This window comes from Osmerus mordax, chromosome 2 (genome assembly GCF_038355195.1).
Source record: "Osmerus mordax isolate fOsmMor3 chromosome 2, fOsmMor3.pri, whole genome shotgun sequence".
NCBI lineage: Eukaryota > Metazoa > Chordata > Actinopteri > Osmeriformes > Osmeridae > Osmerus > Osmerus mordax.
The window spans coordinates 19,852,730-19,879,586 of NC_090051.1; the positions used below are offsets into that span (position 1 = coordinate 19,852,730).

The 26,857-nt window shown below is 45.6% G+C and overlaps 1 protein-coding gene across 1 annotated transcript in view; it reads left to right on the top strand.

The window, feature by feature from the left end:
- hs6st3b (heparan sulfate 6-O-sulfotransferase 3b) overlaps window positions 1-26,501 on the top strand; it is a 41,745-nt gene extending 15,244 nt beyond the window's left edge. The window contains exon 2 of the mRNA XM_067261307.1: window positions 25,715-26,501. Coding sequence (XP_067117408.1) covers window positions 25,715-26,501 — 787 coding nt within the window. The remainder of the gene's footprint in view (window positions 1-25,714) is intronic.
- Window positions 26,502-26,857: the final 356 nt, after the last annotated feature.

Here is a 26,857-nt window from a genome sequence, read left to right on the forward strand (position 1 = left end):
GGCCATCTAATTGGAAAACCTTAGACTGATATTAAACTGAGGTCGGAAATAGGAACTCTTGTTAACCTCATTTTCTATCTCAAGGAAAACACTTTGACTGCAAAACATAATTTGTCCTTGCTTCTCCATAGAGGATGACGCCCATAGCATGGCAGGGATATTTAGACCGGCCCTGCAGCTGGTACCATAGCTGGTTCTACAAATCCCCATGGAGACATTACAACCTTTAATTTGCCTTTCTTTCTCTCCATCGGATTGGTTTAGCATATAAATACCCGTGATTAGAATAGTTAAATAGCAACAGTAGCAGGCAGCTGCTCACCATCTGTGTCAAATACAATTGTAGAGCAAGATGGGTTGTGGAATTCAGATGGCTGTATGGAAACCAGCTGTTTGATCAACTGGATGGTCCATATTCCTCAGATACAGTACAGTACTGTATTAGCTGACATACAGTCATTGCTTTCTACAAGATTCACATGACAAAAAATGGCTCCATTTATGATTTAGCGAACACGCTAATAATAAAACACAACTCCATACTATCAAGTGTGCCTGATGTAGCCACGGCCATCAAATTATTTCTGACAATAACCGTGACTGTCGCAAGCGCTGAAAGGTCATTTTCCAAGCTGAAACTCATCAAAACATATCTCATAATCCATGTCACAAGAGAGGCTGTCAGGTCTGGCCATCCTTAGCATAGAAAATGAATGTGCGCGCAGTTTAGATGTAAAGAGTGTGGTAAAAGACTTTGCACACAGATTTGCTAAAAGACGCGCACATGTGTAGGCTATTCACCTGCAAACCGTTTGAGCGTTTTTTTCTTATTGAATACATTTCCCTCACAAGACAAGCTTGAGTTTTGATATCCTGCATTTATTACACGGCTCTTCAGAATGTTCCAAAAAGTTCAGTTGATCTCGTCGGGGTCCTGTTCGTCCCGTCGGTATTTGTATTACATTATCCGTTACATATGTGGTGGTGGTGGGGGGGGGGGCTCTCAGGCTTATTCTGCGGGGGGGCCTCATGTGTTTCCGTTACGGGCCTGTGTTGTCATGTACTTTGATAATAGCTTATCCAGTATTGGTACCTCTAGATGAAAGCCACATGGAGCCATAAAAGGGGAAAGTTTGTGCTGAACTGCAGAAAGAAGACTTCTCAGTGCCTCTTGGGAGCCGTCACAGCCACAGTAAATGAAGTGCAAGTGGATTTTACATCTTCTGTTGGGCTGGTGGTTGAGGTAAAAAAAATATAAAAAACGATCCTGTCTTCATGAGTCAGAAGAGAGATGAAAAAGAGAGGAAGATGGAGGAGGAGTATGATTGGACGTGGAGGCCCTTAATCCTGGGTTATGGTGTTTGGAAGGCTCTCAGCTACAAGGTGAACTCCATCTCTCATTATCATCTCTGCTGTGGGATAATAGTTCCAGCTTTAGCCATTGGCTGGTGATGGTGATGCAGAGCTACAGCATTGCTTTATCAATCACCAACAGTGGACCTTCTTTTTCCAACTCTTTTAATATACTGTTCGAAGCTCAACAATCCACTGTCCCTCTGTAGACATAGCATATGCTACCTTTTGCGTTTCTATTCAGATGTTTTGTTTAAGCTGTAGCATTATTTCTTTGTCAATATACTTCAGGCAGACGGAGACCTGAGCAGACTGCGGTCTGACAGGGAGTGGGGCTTTTCTCACGGGAGATGAAAACAGAGTGTATATGTTCCCTTGTCAATCTAAAAGTGTGAAGCTCTGGTTCACAACTGATAAGGACTTTGATGAAGTTGGAACATGAACAACAACAATACAACTATATTACCATGAGCAGAGCCCCTCTCTCTCTGTCTCTCAGTGGATCCTGTGATCATCCTCTCAGCTCTGACAATCTTTTTGTTCATTGAGCAGGTCTTTTTCCCTTCGATTGTCAATGAAAGCTAGCGTCTGTGTGAGGCGAGACAGTCAGAGCTGTGTTCGTCTGTCAGGCGCCGTAGGTTCCCTTTAAACCTCTAATCATATCGAGGCTGTGGGGGATTCTCAAGAGCAGCGGTGTCTGTTCAACTGTAGAACATCATTCTGAAGCAGGTCTCAGTGGGACGCACAACTTTGTTGATTTGGTTTGTTCCCCTGAATAAAACCAGAAACATGCATACGGTTACGTGCATTCATGCGGCATCTCGATCCTGTCGCAGAGCTCGTTCCTGTGTAGCCCTGCAATCAGTGCTTAAAGGTATGCGACGGTAGGCACTTATAGCGATCCATAAACTCCACTTTTCCCAGTAGTTTGAGTAACATATCTGACCCCTGTGTGTGTGGGTGTGTCATCCTGGAGGAGAGCGGATACGTGTGTAACTGGATCTCGGGGCTGATGCGGGAGGCCTGTCAGCCGGCAGACCGGCCTGTCCGAGGCAGGCGCTCCAGGAGACGGGCTGTTCTACAGCAGGGGGCACCGGGAGGAGATAAATCCCAGATAGTATCAGGTGAAGATCCCCCTGGTCACTGCTCCTTCACCCAGGCTCTTAGCGGATCCCAGGAGCCGTCCGGCCCCCGTTCCTCCGAGATGCCGAGGCCTGATAGCTAAATGCTGGCGAACAGCAGACGGATACAGGAGAAGGGCCGAAACGCAAGACTGCACCAGGGCTGCATCTGTCTGATTATGACGGTCAGAAAACCTGGCTTCACTTCCACCCCGTTTCGATCTCAGTGGACACACATCACACGCAGCCTGTGGGTGGGGAGAGAGAGGGAGATCATCTGACACGCAGGCTTTAAGAAACCCACACACATGGGAGAGAAGTTCGTCTGACCCTGTCAGACCTCCTGACATACTGTACAGATTCACTAACAAGCATCTGAAGCCTTCTCTCCAGCTATATACCTTTCCGTACCTTTTGTGTGCTGTACACAGTCTGCTGAAAGGATCTGGAGTCGGCGGTGCTTCTGTGAGATGTTGCGGTCCACTGCTTCCACTGTAATTGTCTGTCTGTGTCATCTGGGTGATAGTGTTGACGGTGTGTGATTTACAGACAAATAAAAAGTCTAATTCTGGGATTTGGCCCCAGAACTGCGATAGACTGCCTCAGTCTGACGTGTTGGCTGCGGTAAGAGCTCGTGGACTAATAGAGTGTCGCTGTGCCCATCTGTGGGTCCATCTGGTGTGATAGGAGGGAGGAAGGGATCTAGCAACACCAGCCTGTAAAAGGTTTCAGATCCCGGAACCAGAATTATACACAGAACACGACCTAACATAGCAGAACAAAGCACTGAATTGCATCCATTAGCATCATTACAGCTCTTGTCATTAAAAGCCAGACCTTGAGAATTGCGACATATTTCTGAGATTAAAGGGCACATAACCAATATCTATTCTGTATTTAATCTGTTATTGCTTAGTGGTTACTGTGTGTTTCAGCGCAAAACGACGGCCATGTACCTGTATCTTCAGAGAGAAGCGAGGGTGTGTGTGTGTGTGTGTGTGTGTGTGTGTGTGTGTGTGTGTGTGTGGGGGGGGGGGGGTCATATTATTATTGGTTTTGAAGTGTGCAGCCTGAGGCTACATGCTTGGTTGAATCTAGCTACAGTAGGTGTTCCTGTGAAGCAGGCATGGTACTATTGACAGAGTGTTTGGTGAGAAGCCCCTGCAGTTTGTGAGGTATGACCTTTCCTGTAGTGCGGTGTGATGAGAAAGGGTCGATTGCAGCCATACACATTACATCCATGAAGCTCTGGGTTCATTTTTCAACTCAAATATCGATCATGTATGGGTTTGAGGCAGGGTGGTGAAATATGGTAGTACAAGGGGTTTTATCAGTGAGACCCTGCCTCAATCAATAAGGAGCAACATATCCAACATACTAAGTATTACATTTCTCCTATAATAACTTGTAACTGTTATTTTCTTCCTGAAATGGAAAACATGCTAGTGTGCAGTGGGATGTCTCTGTTTGACAGAATGCTGTATAACAATAAGAGCTGCCAATTAGAGGTGTTCCTGGAGGCCTGGGGAAAAGGTCACCCCGCCAGTTTCTTATTTTTCTCTCTGTGCCCCTCGCATGGTCTGGAGCACAGGCCCAAAACCAATTTTTATCACAGTGAGGGAAAAAAAAGGAGAGCGAAATCGGAGCTTATTCCGGGGGTGGGAGAAGTTCTCCTGTGACGCTATCGTGGTTGTCGTCCTGTCATCCTGTCAGGCTCCGGAGGGATATATTTGTGTAATGAGGTAACGGGGAGCCACAAGCAGAGTGGATGTGTCACAGTGGGTTTCTCCTCCCTCGCACGGCCGCTGTGCCCGGCTGGCATGGAGACCGTGAAACGGTGGGTCTTCGCTTGGATTGGAACAGACACAAACACGTGCAAGCACTTTCAACCATACAGAGAGAGGTGATATTTATTCGCTGAGGTCTGTATCCGTGTATCCGCGTGTCCATGTGTGGTCTACTTGCATTTGCGTGTGTGTCTGTAAGTATGGAAGGTCCATGCCCTGAGCTGTATGTTGGTGGTACAGGACAGTAGGATTCCTGCGAGCCGTGGTGTGGTGTGATGTGGTGTGATGTGGTGTGGGGTGGTGTGGGGTGGTGTGGTGTGATGTGGGGTGGTGTGGGGTGATGTGGTGTGGGGTGGTGTGATGTGGGGTGGTGTGGGGTGATGTGGTGTGGTGTGGTGTGGTGTGGGGTGATGTGGTGTGGGGTGGCGTGGTGTGGGGTGGTGTGGGGTGGTGTGGTGTGGGGTGGGGTGATGTGGTGTGGTGTGGGGTGGTGTGGGGTAATGTGGTGGTAATGTGGTGTGGGGTGGTGTGGCGTGGTGTGGGGTGGTGTGGTGTGGGGTGGTGTGGGGTGTTGTGGGGTGATGTGGGGTGGTGTGGTTTGGGGTGATGTGGTGTGGGGTGGTGTGGTTTGGGGTGATGTGGTGTGATGTGGGGTGGTGTGGCGTGGTGTGGTTTGGGGTGATGTGGTGTGGGGTGGTGTGGGGTGGTGTGGTGTGGGGTGGTGTGGGGTGGTGTGGTTTGGGGTGATGTGGTGTGGGGTGGTGTGGGGTGGTGTGGTGTGGTGTGGGGTGGTGTGGTGTGGGGTGGTGTGGGGTGGTGTGGTGTGGGCCCCTGGCTGTGTAGGGATGTGAAGATCATCCAGGTCTCCAGAATGGAGCAGTATTATCTCAGGCTCACAGGAGAACAGTGACGAGTCAGACAGCAGCTCTCCCCTGCCCTGCAGCTGCCTGCCTCACTAACAGACATCCCACTTCAACTCATCTAGACAACCACAAAGACCATGGTATGTGTTTACGCTTTACAGTGTTCCATCCGTTACCCCTCGACACCTATCGTAACACTGGTAAAGTATGTATGTGCTAGTTTGGATATTGTCAGGTCTATTTAAATAAGCATGGAAGAGGTGGACACACACTGATAGAGCTGGTCAGTTTGGCTCCCAGGCAGGCACAGAGCTGCTGTATTTTACATTCTGCACTGTTAACCAGCCACTGTCAAAATCTCTGGTAAGTGGACTGGCCACTTTGGCTTTTATATTGTATTATCCATATTCTTATTCACTAGCATTACTCAATACAGTCTGATTCGGCACTACTTGTGAGCCTTAGAAGCAGGAGGTGACAGCCACAGTTAAGGGAGGACCAAGGATCAAGTCAGAAGCGAATGCGAAAACGAGGTAAAAAAAAAAATCTTTCAAAAATCTTCTTTGGAAGAACCACAGTCTCACACATGAAATCCTTGGTGTATAGCCTTAAAATAATCGTCACAATTTCCCACGGTGCCAAGCAGATTTTTTGGGGGCAGAGCAGCCGAGTTTTAATGTCAAGGTGAATCACAGCTCCTGCGTTAGATGGGCGGAGGGACGAATGAGCTGGCCCAGATGCTGCTCACCACGGCTGAGCATCGGAGCGTGCATCTCAAACTCCTCCAGCAATAGAGGCTTTTACTCAAGGTGAAGCCTTATGTAAATTAACGATCCATAAAATACACTTTTATCGACGCTACAGACAGAAACGAGACTATTTTGCAAAGCTTTCACAAAAGACAGTATATCAATCTAGATTATCATATCTTGGGTGTGTTTTGTTTGTGTACTGGGCCATGTTTTTTTTCCAACCGTGGTCTTTTGGAGAGAGCCAGGGCTGCTGAGTGGAGAGGCCAGTGGAGTGTGTCCAGGACTGTGGAGCCCAGCCTGGGGTGGGGTCATTTTCCTAGTGGGGGTGGGAGGCTTCCTAGCTGACGGTAATAGGGTCCCTGAGGGTCAACTGAAACTAAAGGGCTCTTTTTCCAGTAGGATAAACTGAGACAACAAAAACAGCAAGGCTGCCTCAGACAATGAGCAGCGATGAGGCATGCTTGGAGACACAAAGGAACAATTACTATATCGTGGAGCTCCCCAAAAAAACATACAACCAAGTTTGTTTCACAAACAGAAGTACGTGAGCAAATACACAGCATCTCTGCATTAGTGGTAGGGCTGTATTTCAAGGCAGATTTTCTCTGTTTATATCCCTGGCCGTGATGCTATGTGTGTATTGTTTTGCTACAGAGCTTTGGACGCAAAGCCAGGGAAATCCACCACACAGAGCCCTCCCCAGACCCAATCAGCACTGACCCTCTTCAGCTGTGCTGGGAGTTCATGGCTGCAAGAGCAAATCAGCGATGAGTGTTTGATATCTCTTCAGTGATACAGCAAGGCATAATCCAGTTTGTGCCCCCCAAAAATGAAAATGATAATTCATCTGCGGCCCAATAATCCTCCGAAATAACAAGCTTATGGGATAAACCCTCCATAATTTTATCTTGGATCTTCCATACAGTAGCATTACAATGACATCAAAGCAGGACTGCTAATTCGTGGTTAACAAATCAATAGTCAAGAGAGCAGCATTAACGCTTAATACGTATCAAAGTGGAGCGGAGGGAGAGCTGGGGTTTGGAGCCTGGGCAGGGCCAGCAGAGACAGGCTGGATTGGAGATAGCTGCTCTGCAGTGGCGCTCAGCCCATTGTGGTCTGTGGCTTTTGAGCTGCTGGGCACATATTGCGCCCAAGTCGTGCTCAATCCCAATCGGATATTCCGATCGGTTTCCTAGTTGCCAAATAGGGTTTTGTGAGGGGGGTGAGGGTGGAGGCATGGTGTTTTGAGCTTAAGGTTTGCCCCTATTTAAGCAAAGGTTTGTTTTGACATCGATCTGTGAAAGACTACTCCGGAATTTTATCAAATATAATGAGACAGTCTCACTCCCTGACTAAAATGCCTGGTGTACTATTTGAAAATAATTTGATTTCGTTTGAAAGCAGTGGTGTTTTTTTCACTGTCTGAATGTCAGCGTGTCAGTGCTTGAGATCCCAGTCATCCAAAAGAGAAGTTTCAGTGCTGGCAGCATGGACTCACTGTGGTAATTATTCAGGGAGGGCTGTGACCCTGCCTTGCTCAAGGACACAGCTCCCTTACTGACAGTGCCACTGTTCTCCACACTGCAGGAGTCTCTGTCCTCTTCCCCTAACATCGCCCGGAGGAACACGGGGAAAACAGGGCTGCGCTCTGGCTTTGCTCTCTCTGTTTGAGTTTTGATCTGAACGCTACATCACTCCATACGAGTAAGCGGGAACGCTCTCCTTGTATGGAATATGGAGGCAGTAAGTAAGGAAGTAAGTTCTACATTATAGTTTCGTACAGTAGACCATCCTTCCTACCCTTGGGCTCCTGGGGTGCCTGTGTGGAAGTCGAAGGACCCATGAGATTAAGAGAGGAGAAAGAGGAGAGAATTGAGTGAGACGCCGCATTCAAAGAAAATAACTTTACACGGCCCCTTTGAATCAGTGGCATGCGAAAATCGCTCTCTTCAGGAACTCCAGAGGACGAGGTAGCTGTGGGGAGTGTGTGTGGAGGGGGGGGCGGGGGGTAACGAGCGTTCCTCTGAAACGGTCTCACTTTGCATCAGCGGCGGCACCTCACAGACTCCTAATGCAACCGAGCGGCTGAGTTTGCGAGCCGCGGCGTGAGGGCGGGGAGATGAGAAGAGCGGAGGAGATCGATGAGGTGGATGCGCGGCTACGCGAGGAAGCCCTGTCATCCTGGAGCAGCGGTCCTGGGGGGGGTTGCCAGGGACCCTGAAGCCCCCCCCCCCCCCCCCCCCCCCCAGCACGCCCCCCACATTACAGCGGCGCACGGCAGGGGTAATAAACGGCCGGGCTGGCGCCAGATGCTGTGCGGCAGGCTGGGCTGTGGGGAGACAAGAGAGATGAGCACTGTGATAGGTCACAGCTATTACCGCGGCTTCGTCAGGCCCCTCAGCTCTTCTCCTGGAGAGTCGACCTGTACAAATGGGCCAACTGAATATGTAAACCGCTCCTTGGTGAAGTTGAATGATGGCCTCAGTTGAGTGGAACACAATGGTCAAATCCACTGTGTATTGGTGGTGGTTAACGACAGCCTTGTTCAACGCGTATTGAATTAATCACCTGGCTAGATCCATGCCACATGTTCTTCTTGTTTGGCTTGGTTACCCCTGTCAGATAAAGATCTACAACATTAATTAAGAGCCAATAACATGATGCAGTGCACGATTATTTACCATTATTGAACTGTGGATTCTATAGAGTTGTACATTGAGGTCGTCTCAGAGTCATATAATTATCCCGCTGTGAGGTCACGATGTACAGAGACATGGGATTATAACACTACGGTGCATTTAATTTAATCTCATCCAGTATGAATTAGACAAAGATTTGGGGGTGGAACTAGCCAGATTGCCCTCCAGGCTCTGGACACACACACCATAATGAGGTTGTTTATGTCCACAATTATGTAAGCGGGCCACTAACACAGTGAAGGGAGAGGGGGGGGGGGGCTGTCTCAGAAAAGGGAAGGTTAAACCGGAACTAAAAGGTTTATTAAAGTAGCCATCAAATATGAATTTCTGTCATTGGAACCAGCCCGCTGGTCTCATTTCCATGCAGAGAGAGCAGGGGATTATCTTCATATCACCATGATGAGCCTAAATAATTGAGAGAGTAGGCAAAGGCCAGAACCGACCGCGGGTCCCCTCAAAGGCAGGCACTGTCACCGATCACCTTGAGACAAGATTTATTTATCTCAATCTGGGGGGGTGGGCTTCTCCCCCTGATTCTGCATTCTGCTCAGTTAGGAAGAGGAGCAGAGGAGCGGGGGACAGATAAATCACATATCTCGTTACCCAACAGCATGACACCGCTGCATCCGCAACATCAATAACAGCAACAGGAAAACAATCTTTTAAGGAGTGAGTTATTTTTCCAAAACGGAAGCTAGCTAGTTTTAGTTAGCTTCCGTTACCTAGCAACCTAGCATAATACTCGTAGCAATGCTACTACCTGCTAGTGTTACTTGTTAGCCTCCTAATTGTAAATTTTGAAGCCATACTATAGCGTTTGTCATATAGTTTTTGTCTATCGGAAAATAGTCGGTTGGAATGTTCAGAATCACATATGTGTGACGCTACTCCTTAACGGGTTAAAAACCCTATTGGAGTCATTATCTGTGACACAGTGATCTAACCAGCGTTTTCCCTCCGAGACAGTTCCACGTCCGCTGGCTTCCAAACTGGCTTTCATGTTTTATTCTGTCTCTTTGTAATGTTTGTTTTATTCCTGCCTTTCAAGTCAGGACACATCAGAAGACCGACTGAGGAAGACATCAGAGTTGTTGTATTGTGTTGATGTTAAAGTCTGCCAAAGCTCTGCATGAATTAAACAAAGTTAGCAATTATGAAGATACATAGTGCTGTGTACTGTACTCTGTATCAGCTCTGAATTCAGATGAATGTTCATTCCCATTTGTTATGTAATAATCTCATCTTCAGATCATTTTGGTTTTCTAGTATGCCACGCATGCCCATGACGGGGAATGAAATGAAGTCGGTATTGACCTAAACCTTAATATCTCTCCCCACGCACCCCCTTCGTGCAAAGTAGCCTATATTACAAAAGAAAATGTCTGGCTGGTAGCTGGAGTCTTGTCAAGTATTTGCCAGTGTTGATGTTGTGATTCTTGGACAGGGATCAATATATATCAGACCCTGGATCCCCTGTGCTGGCTGTGTTTGTGTCCTCTGAACCCTCCTGGCCCTCACCGCGGCATACCCTGTCACGGGGCCAAGAGGTGATTTAGCAGCTTTCCCGTTGATCAGTTTTTTGTTCTTTTTTTAAAATTTATTTTACGTAGCCTGAAGTCAGACAAAAGCAACAGAGATAACCCTTATTGATCCACATCTATTCTCTTCAGCAAGATGCGTTTCCAGTGTTGACCATCAGTCTGAATAAGTAACCTGCTCTAAGTGCTGGTATTTTATCCTTTTACAGTGCACCCCCCACATTTCCTATTCATTCAAATGTCATTCGAAGTGGTAATGGCTGTGTGGGTTTTCTCTATCAATTACAAGCTTTAACTTCATAATGATTAATGACATCTTCTAGACTGCGGAAAGAAAGGAAGGAAAGATTTTAGATTAACAATCCCTTGAAACCCTGCACACACGTACAGTTCCCATACACACACACCTCCTGACCTCATCTGCATGTAATCATGCAAATTCATCTTTATCCTTATTATGAATTAATTGAAACAGTATTATACTGTATAGTTGCATTGATCCTGATTTCTGTTATAAAGTTAGGAGTGCAATAGACATTTATTCTACATGAATTCATTCTTTGGTAGCAGAACATAACAGCCTTTGATAGACATTGGAAGGGTTCATGCATGGACATGTGAAATAACTTGTTATTTGAAGATTTTCCTTGAATAGCTCTTAATAATGTCTAGAACGTTGATGGTAATGAATGAAATTGTCTTGGCGAGTATTGATTCGGAAAGTCTTCATTTCCCCCGCAGCGCCTTGTCCTGCGAGGTAAGGACCCAGACTCGCACTGCATTTAAGTCTCTACAACATTCCCCCGAAATCAATAATGTTCCATTTACAAAGCAGACAAAGGTGTCTATGGTTAATTTGACCATAAAAACAAAATCACAGGTGTAAAAAATGTTGATGTTTACGACTGACAGATTTTAGTGAAAGCTCTCTCCTAAAGTAATCCACATATTATTGTCTCGGAAGAAAGTAATGATCACGTGCTTAGTGTGTGCGTCCACATGTGATGTCTGCATGCGTGTGTGTGCTAATGCGTGTGTGTGTGCTCCCGTTTGGTCACACACACACACATCCAGAACCCAGGGGTGAAGCAGGGGGCAGTCTGGCAGCTGTGGTGGTGAGGCGTGGTGCTGGCCAGCAGTGCATTGTGGGCCTGCGGCTGGTGGAGTTAGCTCAGCCTGGCAGACAGCCTGGCCAGCACACAGTCTGACGCCTCACCACAGGGCTGTCTGAGTCACTATCTAATGTGGTAGAAGTGCCCTCTCGACATGCACAAGCAAGTAGCTCTGGCCCTCTTTACCATAACTAACTGTCTATTGATTAATAAGGCTTAAATGCTCTCTCATTAGGATTCCACCTTCGTGGTTAGCCCCAGTGTTTCCACCAAGTCTGTTTGACTACATTTATACTATTTAAATATTCTATCCATGGCTGGGCTTAATAAATAATGCTGACCTGATGATTATGTCTGATGGTCTGGCCAAATCCACAGACAACTTCTTATTCTGCCTGGATTCCACCGCGGCCAAATTGTGGGATAAATCTTTTGAATATTTCATGAAAATGTTTCTTCTTTAGATCCCTCCGCTCATTCACTTAATCCATCTCCCCTTCGGCCTACCGTGAAACAATAGCATGGGAGGAATGAGATCCTGGCGAACACGTTTATGCTGTGGTTGAGCTGGTCTCCCAGGCCCGGGTTATATTAGGTAGACTAGTTGTGTTTCATTGGTCTGTTGAACACATTGCATGCTGGTCCCACAAGACTGCTCAGTCACAGGAAGTGTCCCTTTCTCCTGTTTCGTGTAGGAAATTACTCCAGGATTTTATTGGAAACATATTTAATCATATCTCAGGAGACCCTAGATCAAATGGAGAACCATAATTCAATTATTTTTCTATTTCCTGCCCTAGACATGACTTTCCGCTTTCCTTAACTAATGTGAATAGTTCCCCATTGCATAGGTCATAGAATGTGACTCTTCATCTTCGTAAACACACACACACATACTGTAAATGCTACAGATATGCACTCACATGCGTGCAAACACACACAAACACAGACATGATATAACTATCAGCTCCTTTGGAAGACCCTGTGAATAATTCATCCAGCTCTACTTCAGGTCCAGATATCATTCTGTTGTTTCATTAACCTACTGATCTGAAGGCAGACAAGGAATTTACTGTTCTGTAGTCATCCGTCTTCTGGGAGTCTGTTCACCCAGCCACACCAGCCCTCCATACTCAACACAGCCACACCACAACCCACACTGTAACAGAACCACACCATACCCAGCACTGTAACACACTTCCACACCACATCTTGCACTGCAACACAAAACCTTCATTGCAAAACACATCCACACCTTCACACAATCTCACCACACCTGACTCTAAACCACACCTGATCCTGAAGCCCAACACCACACTGCATCAGGGCTTCTGGAAATTGTACTGTTGATGTGGCCCTCTTATTTTCTTTCATTTTCTTAAGGAAGCACTAAAAGCAAAGACATACATTTGAGGAAACTTTAGATTTTGATTTGCTGTCTGGAAAATACAAAATGAGTTTTTGAAGATCTGAAATAGATTTTTTTTTGCATGTCAAATCAGCGTCAAATTGTTCTCAGATCTGTTGGCTTGATCAGGATCCAGAAACGGTTTCTCTCTCAGAAAATGTCATGCAGAAACAGTCACTCTAGTTGTATTTTCTTTTGTCGAAGACAAAGTATCCCTGCATTGTTAATCTGCAGTTTTCACATTATAAAATCCCTTGGTAGTACCTTCCAAGGCAGTCTGACAGTCCCATGCTGCAGAACTGTCTCTCAGCTTGTACCATCATTATCTGTAAGCTTGTGTGAGGGCTTGTGTATGGACATGACTGTCTTAAAGCCTCTCTTCCTGGCAGAGCGAGTTCAGTGACCTACCACAGTGATTACCACAGTACGAGAGATGGAGGGATGGAGACAGAGACAGAAAGACAGAGAGAGGAAGGGGGCACATGTGAGAAAGGGGATAGATAAGAAGGAGAGAGAAAATAAGAGAATGTGTGTACCAGGGCTTGCTGCCTGTGCTGTCAGAGAGCTCATTGGGGATTGTCTGAACACACGCCTCTCTCTCTCTCTCTCTCTTTCTCTCTCTTTTCTCTCTCTCTTTCTCTGTCTGTCCCTCTCAAGTTTTCCTTTTGTCTCAATTCCTATTCGCTTCTCATTTCCTGTGATATGTGGAAGTATGTCTGACTTTCACCATGTGTCTTTGTCTATGTCAGAAACACACACACCCAAACCGACACAAACACAAATACACGCACCCCCCCCCCCCCCCCCCCCCCCCCCCTCATCTGTCCACATTCTCTAGCCCCTCAGCAGAGCAGGGATTAGCCTTGGTTAAAGCGCTCTCTTTCTCTCCCAGTTCTGGGCTGATCCCTGCCACAGGCCAGGCAGGGCCGAGATGGGCTGCTGCTGGACATTCACACACCCTGCTGCCTGCGCACACGCACACACACACCCCAGGAGAGCTTCCTTTCAACACACGGGTATACAGAGATAGTTTTACCCGCCAGCATACTTCAGCTTTTGTCCTCTAACATGAATGATGTTGATGAATGGGTGTTGGAGACAGGAGCCCAGATCTTGATTCTGAGGGGTTTCGTTTGATTTCAAAAAGGTTCAATTCTAAAGAGCCAAAGATATGCAAATCCTGCAGGTACGAGATCATGGATGAATTGGGGGAATCACGCAGAAGTGGATCCAGTCAGTGTGAGAGCTCTTAGCACTGGGAAATGTGCCGCATCACTATCACCCAGTTCAGCATAGAAGTCAATACAGCTAAACACAGAGAAGAGTAATTCCATTAGAGATGTGGCTGAAAGGAGTTAATGGGTTTAAGTATTCACGGTTTAACACATTTTTATACTCGCCAGCAGGGGGGATATTACTAGTAAGGTCCAGAGAATACTGTCAAACACACAAGAGGTCTGAAGATGAGGATGTGGAGGATTGTAAGAAGGATGAAGCAGCAGTGTGGTGGACAGGAAGACGGTCGGATGGTTGAGCCCCTGGGACGTTGTGAGGAACGTGAGGCTCTCAGAGTCACATACACTCACAGTAACATGATGTGATGTGTACCATGGTAACCCCAGTGAGCCTGTGGAGTTGTATCTTCAACTGGCATTATGATTTATTCAGAGATTGTATGAGTGTTTGCCAAGTCTCCTCTGCCCTTGCCTCTTACAGGGAGATGTTTGTGAGAAATTAAAAGGAGAATGTAATTAGACAGATGAGTTTTTCAGATTGTCGGGGCTAATTTAATTTTGTGCTGTCAAATCAGAATAGCTAATTGGACTCAAATTACCAGAGACTGTTTCGAACAACTGAAAGTGCAAAGGTTTCTGTTTGATACTAAATTACATTTTAAATATCATGTCCCACCTATACTTTTTAAAAGTGCGTGCATGTCTTTAAATAGGATGTTAATGTTAAATTATGAATTGTTCCTGAGGCAGGATGAAACTAATTTCCTACATTCCATAAAAGTAAGTGCTTATTTCTGAACTGATAAGCTTATGGTGGGTTACTCAAGTTAATTGAGTCAAAAATGAATTTGTTGGTTTGGATATGTGCCACATCAACCCTTGTTAGTGTAACAGTTCTCCTTTGGATTTATCCTACAGAAAAACAGAGGGGCGAGGAGACTTTGTCCGCAGTGCAGAAATGGGATGTTAGAGCTCATTAAAGATAAACAGTAATACCGATTAGGCTGGAGATAGATTTAGTTTTTTCCAAGTATGTTCCTCAAGTTGCATCCTGAGTTGACTCTTCCAGAAGTAAACTTTGCATTCAGCGTTCAGGAATTACTTGATTGCCTTTCTAAGTAACAGCTCTCAAGTTTTTCATTTCATCTCATGCTGAAATTTGTCTGTTGTGAAGACATTTTAGTTCATCAGTGGGCTGTAAAATAAGGGTACCGAAAGCATGTTATCACAACGTCTATTTCATCTTTGGACTGTGTTTTACATTAGTATGCTTATTATTGATATCTTTCCTGCGTCAAATTGCTTTTATGCACTGGAAGACGATAACTACCTCAGACAGCTGGGTCTCTATCGCCAGGCACTCTCCATGTTCACCCAGTAAATGTCTCTGCTTACTGTTGTCACCATCCATTAAGTGGTTTCTCATGTCCCAGCCAGGCAGCCAGGCTGTTATGTGAGGCTCTACATAATTACCTTGGCCTTACACAGAACTTCCACTGTCTGACTGTCTGTCCTCTGGTAGTGGAACTCTGGGAACTCCTTGCGCAATCGCTGGATACATTATGACTCATGTTTGACTCTCTCTAAAGTGACAAAGTCTCACAAGACTGCTGGTGGCAGTGACATCACCTTTTCCCTCTTTCCACCTTCTATGTGTCCTAATACTGTACGTGGCCACTGAAATTCATAACATGTCCTCCTCACATGGAAATTACCCTCCAAGAATGAAGGGATGAAGTCTCTTTGGGCTGAATGGCAGTTGCCCTTGTTGTTATTTGCCAGTACAAGAACTTTCAGTTTGCACACCACGTCAAGTGCCATCGCTGCAGCTTCCTGACAAGTCAATGAAAGGGGCTCTCATTCATTTTGTTTCTTCCCAGGTGACACTGACTGTCCCCATTCCGTCACTATCAAAACTCTGAACGAGACGCAGAGCAAATCAAAAACGGCCCATTATGCGCTGCCAGGGAGAGAGCAAATCCCATTAGGGAAAGATATCTGTTACAAATAATGCATGTCTCTCCAGCGTGGCGTTCGTGTAGCCTTAGAGAGGAGGGCACCGTGGAGCGAATGTAGCGACCACCTCAGAGACAGTGAAACTCTCTCCTCTTCCCGGTTGCAAACCAAGGGCATCCCTGAGTGGAGCAAGGACAGCCCAGCTATGTTCAGCGTTTTCTCTGCCTCTCAAAACCGTGTGGGGATCAATTAACTCTTGGGTAATTTACTGTCGTAGCAGAGAAAGCAAAGTGAGTAAAGAGGTTTGGCCGCGCCACTTATGCGGCCACTTATCAGAGCGGATGGGTCTTTGCTGTTCTGTGGTAACGGTAGACACTGTGGGCTTCTAGTATTACAGTTCACAAAGTGACCTAATAAAAGAGAGTTCTCATCAGTCTCAATAACCTTACCGCTGGCGCTATCAATGTCATTTTGCATGGCTGCTGAAATTAAGGCCCGCAGGGATGAAGAAAGTCATTACTAAGGGAGTCATCTTTCTTTCAGCGTCTCTGCACAGGGTCTATGGGAGAGCTCTGTCAGTCTGTCCCCACAAGTACATGCCTGGACATGCAGAGGCTCGAACCAGTAAATCTGTGTGTTTGAAGTCATCAAAGTAAAGGTCATCAAAATGAGTCTGGGGCATTGTCCAATGGCTTTTAAATGCCTTTCCTCCACTTAGGGATCTCCTTCCAGCCCACTCAGCAGCTTTGCTTGTCTTAATGCAATTTCCCCCCATATCCCCACCACCCCCGTACCCCATTTGGGACTTTATTGGACAAGTTTGTGATGTGTAAGCAGATAACAGGTGCACAGCAGCCTCCCGCCAGACTTAGCCCCGAGAACAACTCTGTATCACTCTGCCCAGTGTGACGCTCGACTATGATGTCACTTCCGGTGGCATGAATTTCATCTGCATGGCAGGAGCCTAGGGAAATAGAGGGAATTGTCTTATCTCACTGTACACTGTCATCAATCAACCGAAGCCCATTCAGAGATGTTATGATAGTTGTCTTCTCATATGCGCCTCTTATTGCAACTTCAAATAACACGTTGTGCTTTGGCTGCCCCTTGTCACTTGTGAAAAATGCTTGAGGAAATTGATTCACTTTAGGCAGGTAAACAAAATGGTTATGTTAGGATTACGCCCACCTATGTTCCCCAGCCAATATTCTTGCAGTAGTCAACTAAACTATTTGACCTATTTGGAAATTTCCCAGAAGCAGTATGTCTGTATCTATGATATTTCTGTTCAGCTGTGTAGTCCCTTACAGAGGTGCATGATATTGTACAGTCAGTATTTCATACAGCGTTTTTCTAATCTACTATCTTACTATATCAGTTCTTCCCAGCACATTTTTACAGTAGGTAATTTTCTACCTAATTGGGATGAAAAAGCAACTCTGACTTGCATGCGTTTCTATCAATTTATCGTAATGATCCGTTGACTTATATTCAAGACTGTGAAAGCTCAGTCTCATAGTTTCAAGACGCCATTAAGTCCTGATGCATTTATGTATTTTTAATGGAGGAGCTAAATTGCCTTCATCCACATTGTTTTTGTGCAAATGAAAACCTTGAAGGCTATGAATGTCAAGTAGATTGCCAAATGTTCCTTGGCACAGTGTGTCAGATTAGACCAGCCTCAGGGTCCTCTGTGATGTCCACAAGTCAGAGCTGAGCATTATTCATCATAGGAAATGATTTGAATCAACAGAGAAAGATTCTACAGGAGAAAGATTGTTGTAAGCTATTATACAAAAACCGCGTGCTCAATGAACAGTTCATATTCACCAGTAGGTTTAAGACAGACGTCAGACTTATTAAACAGCATGGTAAAGTCTTATGTCCGGTGCATGTTATCTGTCTGTCTTGAATTGTATCTTCCTTTGGTCATTCAAATAATATAATCATGGACTAGGTCTGGTACACGCATGCCGGGTGCTGCGTTTCCTATGACAGGTTTACCTCCTTATTCATTAGTCACAGAGACCCAGAGAACACCAGCTGGATTTAACCCACCCATCAGGAGAGCAGACAGACATTTCTCACTTTGGCGGTATCATAGCAACGCAGTTTTTATATCTATTGTCTAACTGTAGTGTTTCTCCGTACAGTTAAAGAAATGCGAGCCTCCAGACTTTATCCTCTAGATTGTGACATAAATGTGAACAGTGAGTTACAGTACTTTGATGGTACAGCACAAAGTATTGGGTCGATTTCAGATTTCAACACAACACAAATGACAAATAATGCATGTGAGGTCAAATTATACTCACATCAAAACACTCAGTGTTCTACTGATTGCTTAAGGCATGATTTTATCTTCTCATGAGTTTGTTGTCAGGTAAGCGTTCATAAAAGCGAAGTGTTGTGATGTTAGTGTTGTGATATAGCGTCGGAAAATGAATTTGTCACGCACAGAGTTGAAGTTGGAATGGAATCCTATACTGTCTGTTTCAGCGACCGAGTTACCAAACCTTCTTCGTTTGGATCTATAGTAATCATGTCTTATAATATAGCCTCATACTGCACAAATTAGCCTAGAGAGACTGAAATTTACTTCAAATATGAAATATATAAGAAGTTTTGTTAGCATGAGTAAACATAAATGGACATTAGTAACTGTTGGTAGGGCTTCCTGACAGTGGTCCTCCACCTGCTTTTAACAACAGACACTGTAAACTCTTCAGACCACATCTGTCCTTATACTATATACTGCAAGCTCCAACGGATGCAATAATAAAAGATTGCAGCTTCAGCTAGGTGGCACAGATGTCAAGACTATTGCTTCCTTTTTTTCAGAGGAGACTGGAAAAAGCTCTATGTAATTGCATTGTTTGGTGTGGCTGTTTGGTTCTGGTCTTGGGGGAACTCTACATCCAAACCGTATCTTCACAGAGAGGAAGATCAAACAGACATATGGTGCAGTACAATAGTATTTGAGGCCGTTTAGGAAATGATTTCAAAAAGTTGTAATTTTTTGGACATACACAGTGAAAGGAGAGGAGAGGAGAGAGGAGGAGTGGGGAGATGAGCACAGAGATAACAGAGTAAAGCAGAGCAGAGTACAATAGAGTACAGTAGAGTATAATAGAGTCCTCATCAAGTGCTCATCAATGTGTGAACATTTCACATGTGAATGCGTTTCATATGTGTCTATGCAAGCATTTCACATATGTGGATGTGAGCTTTCAGTAGTATGTATGTGTGTGAACGTTTCATATGTGGATGTGTTTCATATGTGGATGTGTTTCATATGTGTTTGTGTAAGGACAGTCTGAATTATTTCTTAAATGGCCCCTCATACAATAGTGGTTTTGTACAGTAGATTCAACCCAATAGATAATACTTAAACATTGGTAGTTTCATATTGACATTTAGATTCAACCATAATGTCAATAAAATATATATATGTAAAAGTACAGTACCTCTCCGATCATGCAGCATAAACAACGGTAGAGTAATTGGAGGCGGATGCTATGGCATTTAAAAGAGCTCTATTTATACACCAAGCTACAGAGCTGCATTAATACTGAAATTATTTATTGGAATTACGCCAACTAATCTTCAGGGGGGCGATTCTTACAGGGCAGACAGGAGGTGGCAGAGTAGGGCTTTTACTCTCAGCCAGGAGAGCAACACCATCCTCCCAGCTCATACCCCTCCATCAAACAGGCTCATCATCCTCTCACCCTGTCAGGAAACCCATTCCTTCCTCGGAAGATGGTTTGAAGCCAACAGGACACAGTTTGTTTGTCCGATTACAATCTTTACTGACACTTTATTTCTACAAAGTTGTTCTACAAATATGTGCAGTTGTAACCCTGTCAATATTTTCTACAATGTCATTTAAGTACAGTGCAGGATCTAGTTTACTACAAACCACTAACCTTTATATCATGCTGTAAACATTTCAGCAGGTTGGCTGTTGGAGGTTTGGCACTGTTACCGCACCGAGAAAAGTTCTCTCAAATTATTTAGCAGTTGTTCTTCCACCAATTATCGTGTATGTTTCTGAGCATGATGTGATGTGAATGAGAGTGTGGTGGTGTTTGTTAGCTGTGGATGGGTGTCCTTGCAGGCCCAGAGCTATAGCCGTTTAGCCCTGGGCTGCACCTGGGGCAAATCCGCCACCCGTAATGCCCTGCTTTTCACTGCTAAGGCTTGACATGATCCGCTACTCAGATGTGTGGCTTTCATCATAGCAGAGTGTACACAGCAGTAAGACAATAGAGAAGGGGTCTGCTTGGAGGCCTGATGATGGATCGAGCACAACGATGTATCGTTGCGAACCTTCGGGTCATTGTGACACGAAGGCGGCACAAGGGTTAAAATACAAACGGATTGGCACCTTGTGTCTCATGATGTAGCCCATACTATAATATAATATTGAATGCTACATCATGGTAACATTCCATAATACGGTATGTGTTGCTAATTTACTTATTTTTGATAAATAATAATGCATCTTTTAATAAGATGGTTCTGTTTTCTTTCCTGACAGAACAGTTCTGCATGAAAGTTACAGTAAAATGTTTTGAACTTGAGTTGAAGTAAGCGAGCAAACACAACTATAGATTATTAGGATTCAAAAGCTGTGGTAAGAGTTAGAGAATGCATGTTTTTAAGCATTTTCTGTCAAACTAGGCGATATAAATAATGAAAAATACAGTAATTGATCTCCCCTCCTCTACATGCTGTGTGTTGTATCTAATACCCTGTCCCTAACCGTCAGCACGGTTGCTTTATTAAGAATTGATTTTTTTCTCTTCTGAAACAGCTTGCAGTGGATCACATTTTCCCTTCTATTGATTTTAGGTAGAACAAGCTGTGATCGCTGGAGATGCTCGCATGCAGAATGAGACTAAATGTGTTTGTCCCTTTAGAATCAAACCGTCTCTTTGAGTTCTGCCTACTCTTATCTTTTCATCATAACCATCTCGAAGACTTTCTGGGGCCTTTACAACCACAGGAGCTACCAGAAATAGAGTGGATGAGAGTTGCCTGTAGTTAATCATCCAACCCTGCTTGTTAGAGAGAGTAGACATGAAGAAACAGGTGATAGGAGTTATAGAGATACAGTAAAGAGAAAGAGGAGGCGGAGTGGAATGAAGGGAGAGATTGACGAGTGGAATCAGAAGCGTGATTAATCCGACAACCTTTAAAGGAAAGGTTGAGTATCCTAAGGGAAGTCTGTTGGACAAGGAGAAACAGCTGAGTGCAGGAAAGGGCAGGAGTCAAGCGAGGTGTACATGTTCCAGCAGAAACATCTCCTTAGGTCTTCCTGGCTGTCAGACACCAATCTATGGCTGGAATGGTCACCTCTAACTGTGGTTTGTTTTACTGATAAAATTAGAGATTGTTTTTTTTAATTGGTCTTCAGATATGGGTTCATTTGATGATGTTGCTGCAAAAAAAAATACAAAGATTAAAAAGAACTGATAACAAGCGTCCTGAGGATTCCAATCATGTCACGATCAGTTTAGCATAAAGGTAAAGAGAAAGAAAGTTTTGTGATGGTAAGATAATTGACCAAATCTCAAAATATTTTGCTGGCCAGAGCAAAGGTTGTCTTTGAGTGAATGGTTTCAGCACGGGATTTTTGTGACCCGTGTCACACCGCTAGTTGGAATGTGAACATCTGAGGTTCTAAAGATCGAGTGTGTAAGCTTCAGAAGCAACGATTTGAGCGTTTGCCAGATGATATGAAAAGCTCAGCGTCGCTACATCATCACAGGCGACTTGCGGAACATTCTAGTGAAGCCCCCTGCGTTCATCCTGTTATGCAGTGCATGGTAGTGATGGGCATTCCGGCTATTTTTCGTGAGCCGGCTCGTTTGGCTCAGCTCACTGAAAAGAGACGGCTCTTTTGGCTCCCGAATGGCTCTTTAAAAATAAATGTTTTAACTATGAATTTGACTATGATAGGTGTGAAAACAATTTGAATTAAATTATTAAATGAAATTATACTCTACCTTAACCACAATGTCTTTAAAAATGCATTGATTTGTTATGGCTCTCCTCTGAGTTTCGACTACTCGTCTAACTGAGTGTGTGTGAGTTGGATCGGCCCTCCCTCATGCAGTATAATTGGTTGACACCGCGTGTATGATTGAAAGGAACAGAATTATCGTGTGCGCCTTTAGGCCTACAAGTATTTTTTGTTGTTCTTTGAATTAGTAAATTATTTTAAATACAATTAAAATTTATTATTTCATAATCATTTAATTTTTATAGGCAATATTAATCTTTTAAAAATAGAATTGGCTCTTCAGATATGCGAGCCAGCTCCTGACGTCCGCGAACGACCCATCTTTAGTGCATGGCAGAAACCGATGTTGACATTATCCTACATTTAATCAGCCGCACAACATGTCTATTTAGCGCCGACAATATGCTATTCCCTCGCTAATTCCATCTGACTGCAATGAGCTAATTGCTAACAATCAATTCCATTGTTTCAGTGTCTCTAAAGTAGACTAGTTGAGCATATTGGCTCGAATCTGAAGTGAATTGGTAGGCCTATCTGAGGATATTGCTTTCACAAAGTCAGGCGATTAGGAGTCAGTACTAGGCCTACCAGGGTAACACTTTCTTTACTTATTTCCTGCGAACGATGTTTACCACAACATCGTTTACAGCAAACTTTCTCCAGACTTCACACCATCAGCCCGATCTCCGTTTGTTTCGTTCTCTCCTGTTTAGGAGTCCATCTGAGACAGTATTAGGCTACCCTCCCTCCGCACTCCTTCCACACTCGAGTGGCCTGACAAGTAGCTCTCTCCCCCACATCGCGAAGATCGTGTGCTGGGGCTAAATGCACACTGTCCTTTTTGGTAGCTAGCAATTATGGAGGGGCAGTGGGCTGAAATCATGTCATTGAGGTTAATTACAGGCAATTACGAACCAGTTGGCTGTTGCGTTGACACTGGGTGAGGATGAATAGCGGTTTACCGTCTGCTCAGATTGGTGCCTGTGTTCGGCATGGGATGGATCGGAAGAAGGGGGAGCGTCAGTGTCAATCTTTCTGAAGTGCCAGTGGGAGACGACCCGTTTTGTCCTTGACACCAAAACTATACAGTCTTGAGTTTTTGAGTTGTAAGTGGACAGCTTGTGGATGTCTAACTCCGCAGCTCAAGCACAGCAGTCACCCCACTATTGTATATTTTTTTAAATGTTATTTTAGAAGACTGGGTCTGACATTTAAATCCTATGTATGGCATATCCACCAAGTAACAGTTTGAAGCATGTGTGTGCACAAACTGGAAGGTTTTATTCAAGTTAAGACCCCCTCACTGAATTCTTCAACAGATTTTTGAATTTCAAAACCGTTTGTCCGGTACAGCCAATCAAAATCGTCAACAAAGCAACCAAACAGGAAGTTGGATCAATTCTTGATCAGTCTTCCATCTCTGTGGAGGTCATCACGTATTATTCTCCATTTGAATCCACATGTTCTCCCCTACCCGCTCCATCTCCCCATAATGACCACTCGTTAATCCATGCTCCAGTGGACTTGCACTGCTGAGAATGAGATGAGCATCCTGGAGCTGGCTGAGATGGGCAGTAGGCATCCCATCCATTATCGATCGGTGATTAGCAGGCCTCTCAACTTAAACACGCTTCTTGGGCTGCATGGGTGCCCCAGGAAGGGGTACTTACATGTTTGTCTCTACCCCTGTCTGCTACTCAGGCAGCCTGCACCATCCAACCCACGCATCCAACAGGCAAAATCCTGGTGTTTGCACAGACGATAACAAGCTAGCTATATCCAAGAGAGGAGAAGCTGGAAGCCTGATGATTAGAAGAGGAAGATGGATGGAAACTTGTAGCTACAGCTAGCCCCCCCCGCTCCTTCCCTCTCTCCCGCCCTCCCTAAGGTACATCTGGACCAGGCGGGAAGGCTTTCACCTGTCTCCGAGACGTCAAGCGCAGACACTTTGATGCTGATGCGCCGTGACACTGATGGTGCACACGGATGACCTTTGGGTCTGCTGAGCGTGCTCAGACAACACTTGCTGCATGTGTTTGTGTCCCACAGACAGGCTAATGAGGATGTGTCTGCAGCAGCGGCATCCTGCCCACTGCTGGACCAGCACGTGCCAGCGTACAGATGCTGCCAGTGGGGCTCTAATCACAGCTTGCTGTCCGGCTCTGCCAGCTCACTGTGGAGTGCAGGGGGGGAGAGAGGGTGCTGGCTGCACTCCCCTGCCCCCTACCATACCACCAGCCTGGCACTAGCACACCAATGATTACGCAGCGGGATTATGCCCGGGTGTGTCTGATGTCTGAGTCCCTGCGCCTTCATCGAGCTCCATGGCGATTGGGTAGGGAGAGATTCTGTAGGTTATGATCTGGGCTCTGGTAACATCCATAACCTCAGCCACTGTATGGTAGTCTTGTTGCTACTGTAGGAGGGTTGCTAATCGACTAGTGACTGCAGCCCTTTAACAGGGAGACTCAGCAGAGAGCTCAGGAATGTTGTGGATGGTGTATGTGTGTTGACCGAGAGTAATCATGACCATGTCGAAATCATATCGCTTTTATTATTCAGTGCCATGGGCTGTTTTATAGCAGACACGGTGATATGATGCTACATGCTACTACCAGTCAGGCATATGCAGACCAGTAGCCATTCAGTGTTTGAGTGATCGAGCGTGTTTGTTTGTGTGAAGTGTGAGAGAGCACACATTCCTTTTAACTGTTTGTATATGTGTGTGTATGTATGTGCTTGTGTGTGTTTGTTTACTGTATAAGAGCATGAGTGCAGAGCAGCTTTGGAGTCAGTGTGAAATCTCAGCGGTATACCCTTCACTTTATCCGGCCAGTCTGTTCTCTAGGGTCACATCAGAGTGGCGGCCCCATTAAATATTCACTGGCACTCAGAGGACATCACCTTGGGGGAGGCCTGGCCGGCCAACACCTGCCCCAGTCCTGGCTCCCTCCCTAACCCAGGCTGCTGGGAGAGTTGGCATACCTATGGTCCTGGAGCTTGGTGGCTCTCCTTTCAACTAGCCCTGCCCAGTGGCGACAGGCAGATGTGGTGTATATGTGATCTCGAACAGCCCTCAGAGCAAAACACTGACGAGATTCTTTTTGTCTTTAACGTTAGGAGCAGATAGACACGTTGGACTGCAAAACAGTACATATATTTAGGTGTGTACATTGTGTACACCTACAGTTGTTAGATTGAAAACGTTCAGGAGTTTGGAGAGTTTTCACACTCTCCAAGATGGATTCCCAGGCTGTTTCCAGCCCAGACTAGAGATGTCATCATTCCAACTACAGACCTCCAGTAATGTTCTCCCCTTTGAATGTCCTTAAGTTGGCCCTTCAGAATACTGATGAATTGTAGCGAAGCTTCCTCGTTTGTCTTCCATGCTCAGCAACTGTCCTTAGGCTTACAAGGATTGAGGAGACCGTCACTCTCTGGAGGAGAGGCAGTGATGTGTGTAAAAAGAATATATATAATTTAATGGCAATTCTCAATAGAAGAAATATCTTCCTTAATAGTGTGGCAGGGATTTTTGACCCAGCGATGAGGCAAGCACCTAGTCAATGCCTTAACAGATTATTGATAATGATTGATAACTTTCATTTTAAATTTGTAAAATGGGAAGAACATTTCAACAAAATGACACTTTCCAAACACCAATTTGTTTCTGACTTTTACACTGGACTTTCGGTCCTTTGGGAGAAAGCCCTCTTTTAGTCTAGTAATTAGCATTCAACCTTGAAGTCTGACAGAGAAGTCACCATCTATAGAGAAGTCACCATCTGCCACGACAATAGCGAGCTGTGATGTCGCTGTGTTCATAGCTCTCTGACTGTGTTGTTTCTGGCCGCAGGAACTTCTACTACATCACCATGCTACGAGACCCCGTATCCCGCTACCTGAGCGAGTGGAAGCACGTGCAGAGGGGCGCCACCTGGAAGACCTCCCTGCACATGTGCGACGGACGCTCGCCCACCCAGGACGAGCTCCCCACGTGCTACAGCGGCGACGACTGGTCGGGCGTCACCCTGACCGAGTTCATGGACTGCTCCTCCAACCTGGCCAACAACCGTCAGGTGCGCATGCTGGCCGACCTCAGCCTGGTGGGCTGCTACAACCTGTCCTCCATGAACGAGAGCGAGCGCAACCAGATCCTGCTGGGCAGCGCCATGAACAACCTGAAGAACATGGCCTTCTACGGCCTCACCGAGTTCCAGCGCAAGACGCAGTACCTGTTTGAGCGGACGTTCAGCCTGCGCTTCATCGCCGCCTTCACGCAGATCAACAGCACGCGCGCCGCCAACGTGGACCTGAGCGAGGGCGTGCGCAGACGCATCGAGGAGCTCAACTACCTGGACATGCAGCTGTACGAGTACGCCAAGGACCTCTTCCTGCAGCGCTTCCAGTTCACGCGCCAGAGGGAGCACCAGGTGGAGCGACTGAAGAGGCGCGAGGAGCGTCGTTGGCTGCGGGAGCAGAGGGAGCAGGGCAGGGCCTGGCTCCCCAGGCGCCGGGGAGACGGTGGCCGGGGTGGGATCGGAGGAGGAGGAGGAGGAGGAGGGGACAGGGAGGGGGGTGGGGGTGGCGATGATTTTGCCACCACAACGGAGGACTATACCAGCCAAGTGGCCCGTTGGTGAACTCGCACCACAACCCCTGACCACACAAGGAGAGAGAGAAAGGGGCCACAGGGGATAGCACACAGAAACATAACTCTCCATCTCTCTCTCTGTTTTTTCTCCCCCTCTCGTTCTTACTCTCTCAGTGTCGATATACTATATCTCTCTATCTCTCTCAGCTTCAGTGTGATCCGAGCTCTCTGCTATAGTTTATTTTACAGTCATCAAACTGCCAAGTCTGTGGGTCCCACAGCAGCCCTGCCTTGGAGTGCCCTTTGGTGTCTTAAAAGTTCTAAATGGATGATTTTAATGGAATCCTTTATAATGGTTGTTCATGTTGCTTCTTTCCTTCCCTGCTTTGATTATTCATTATCATG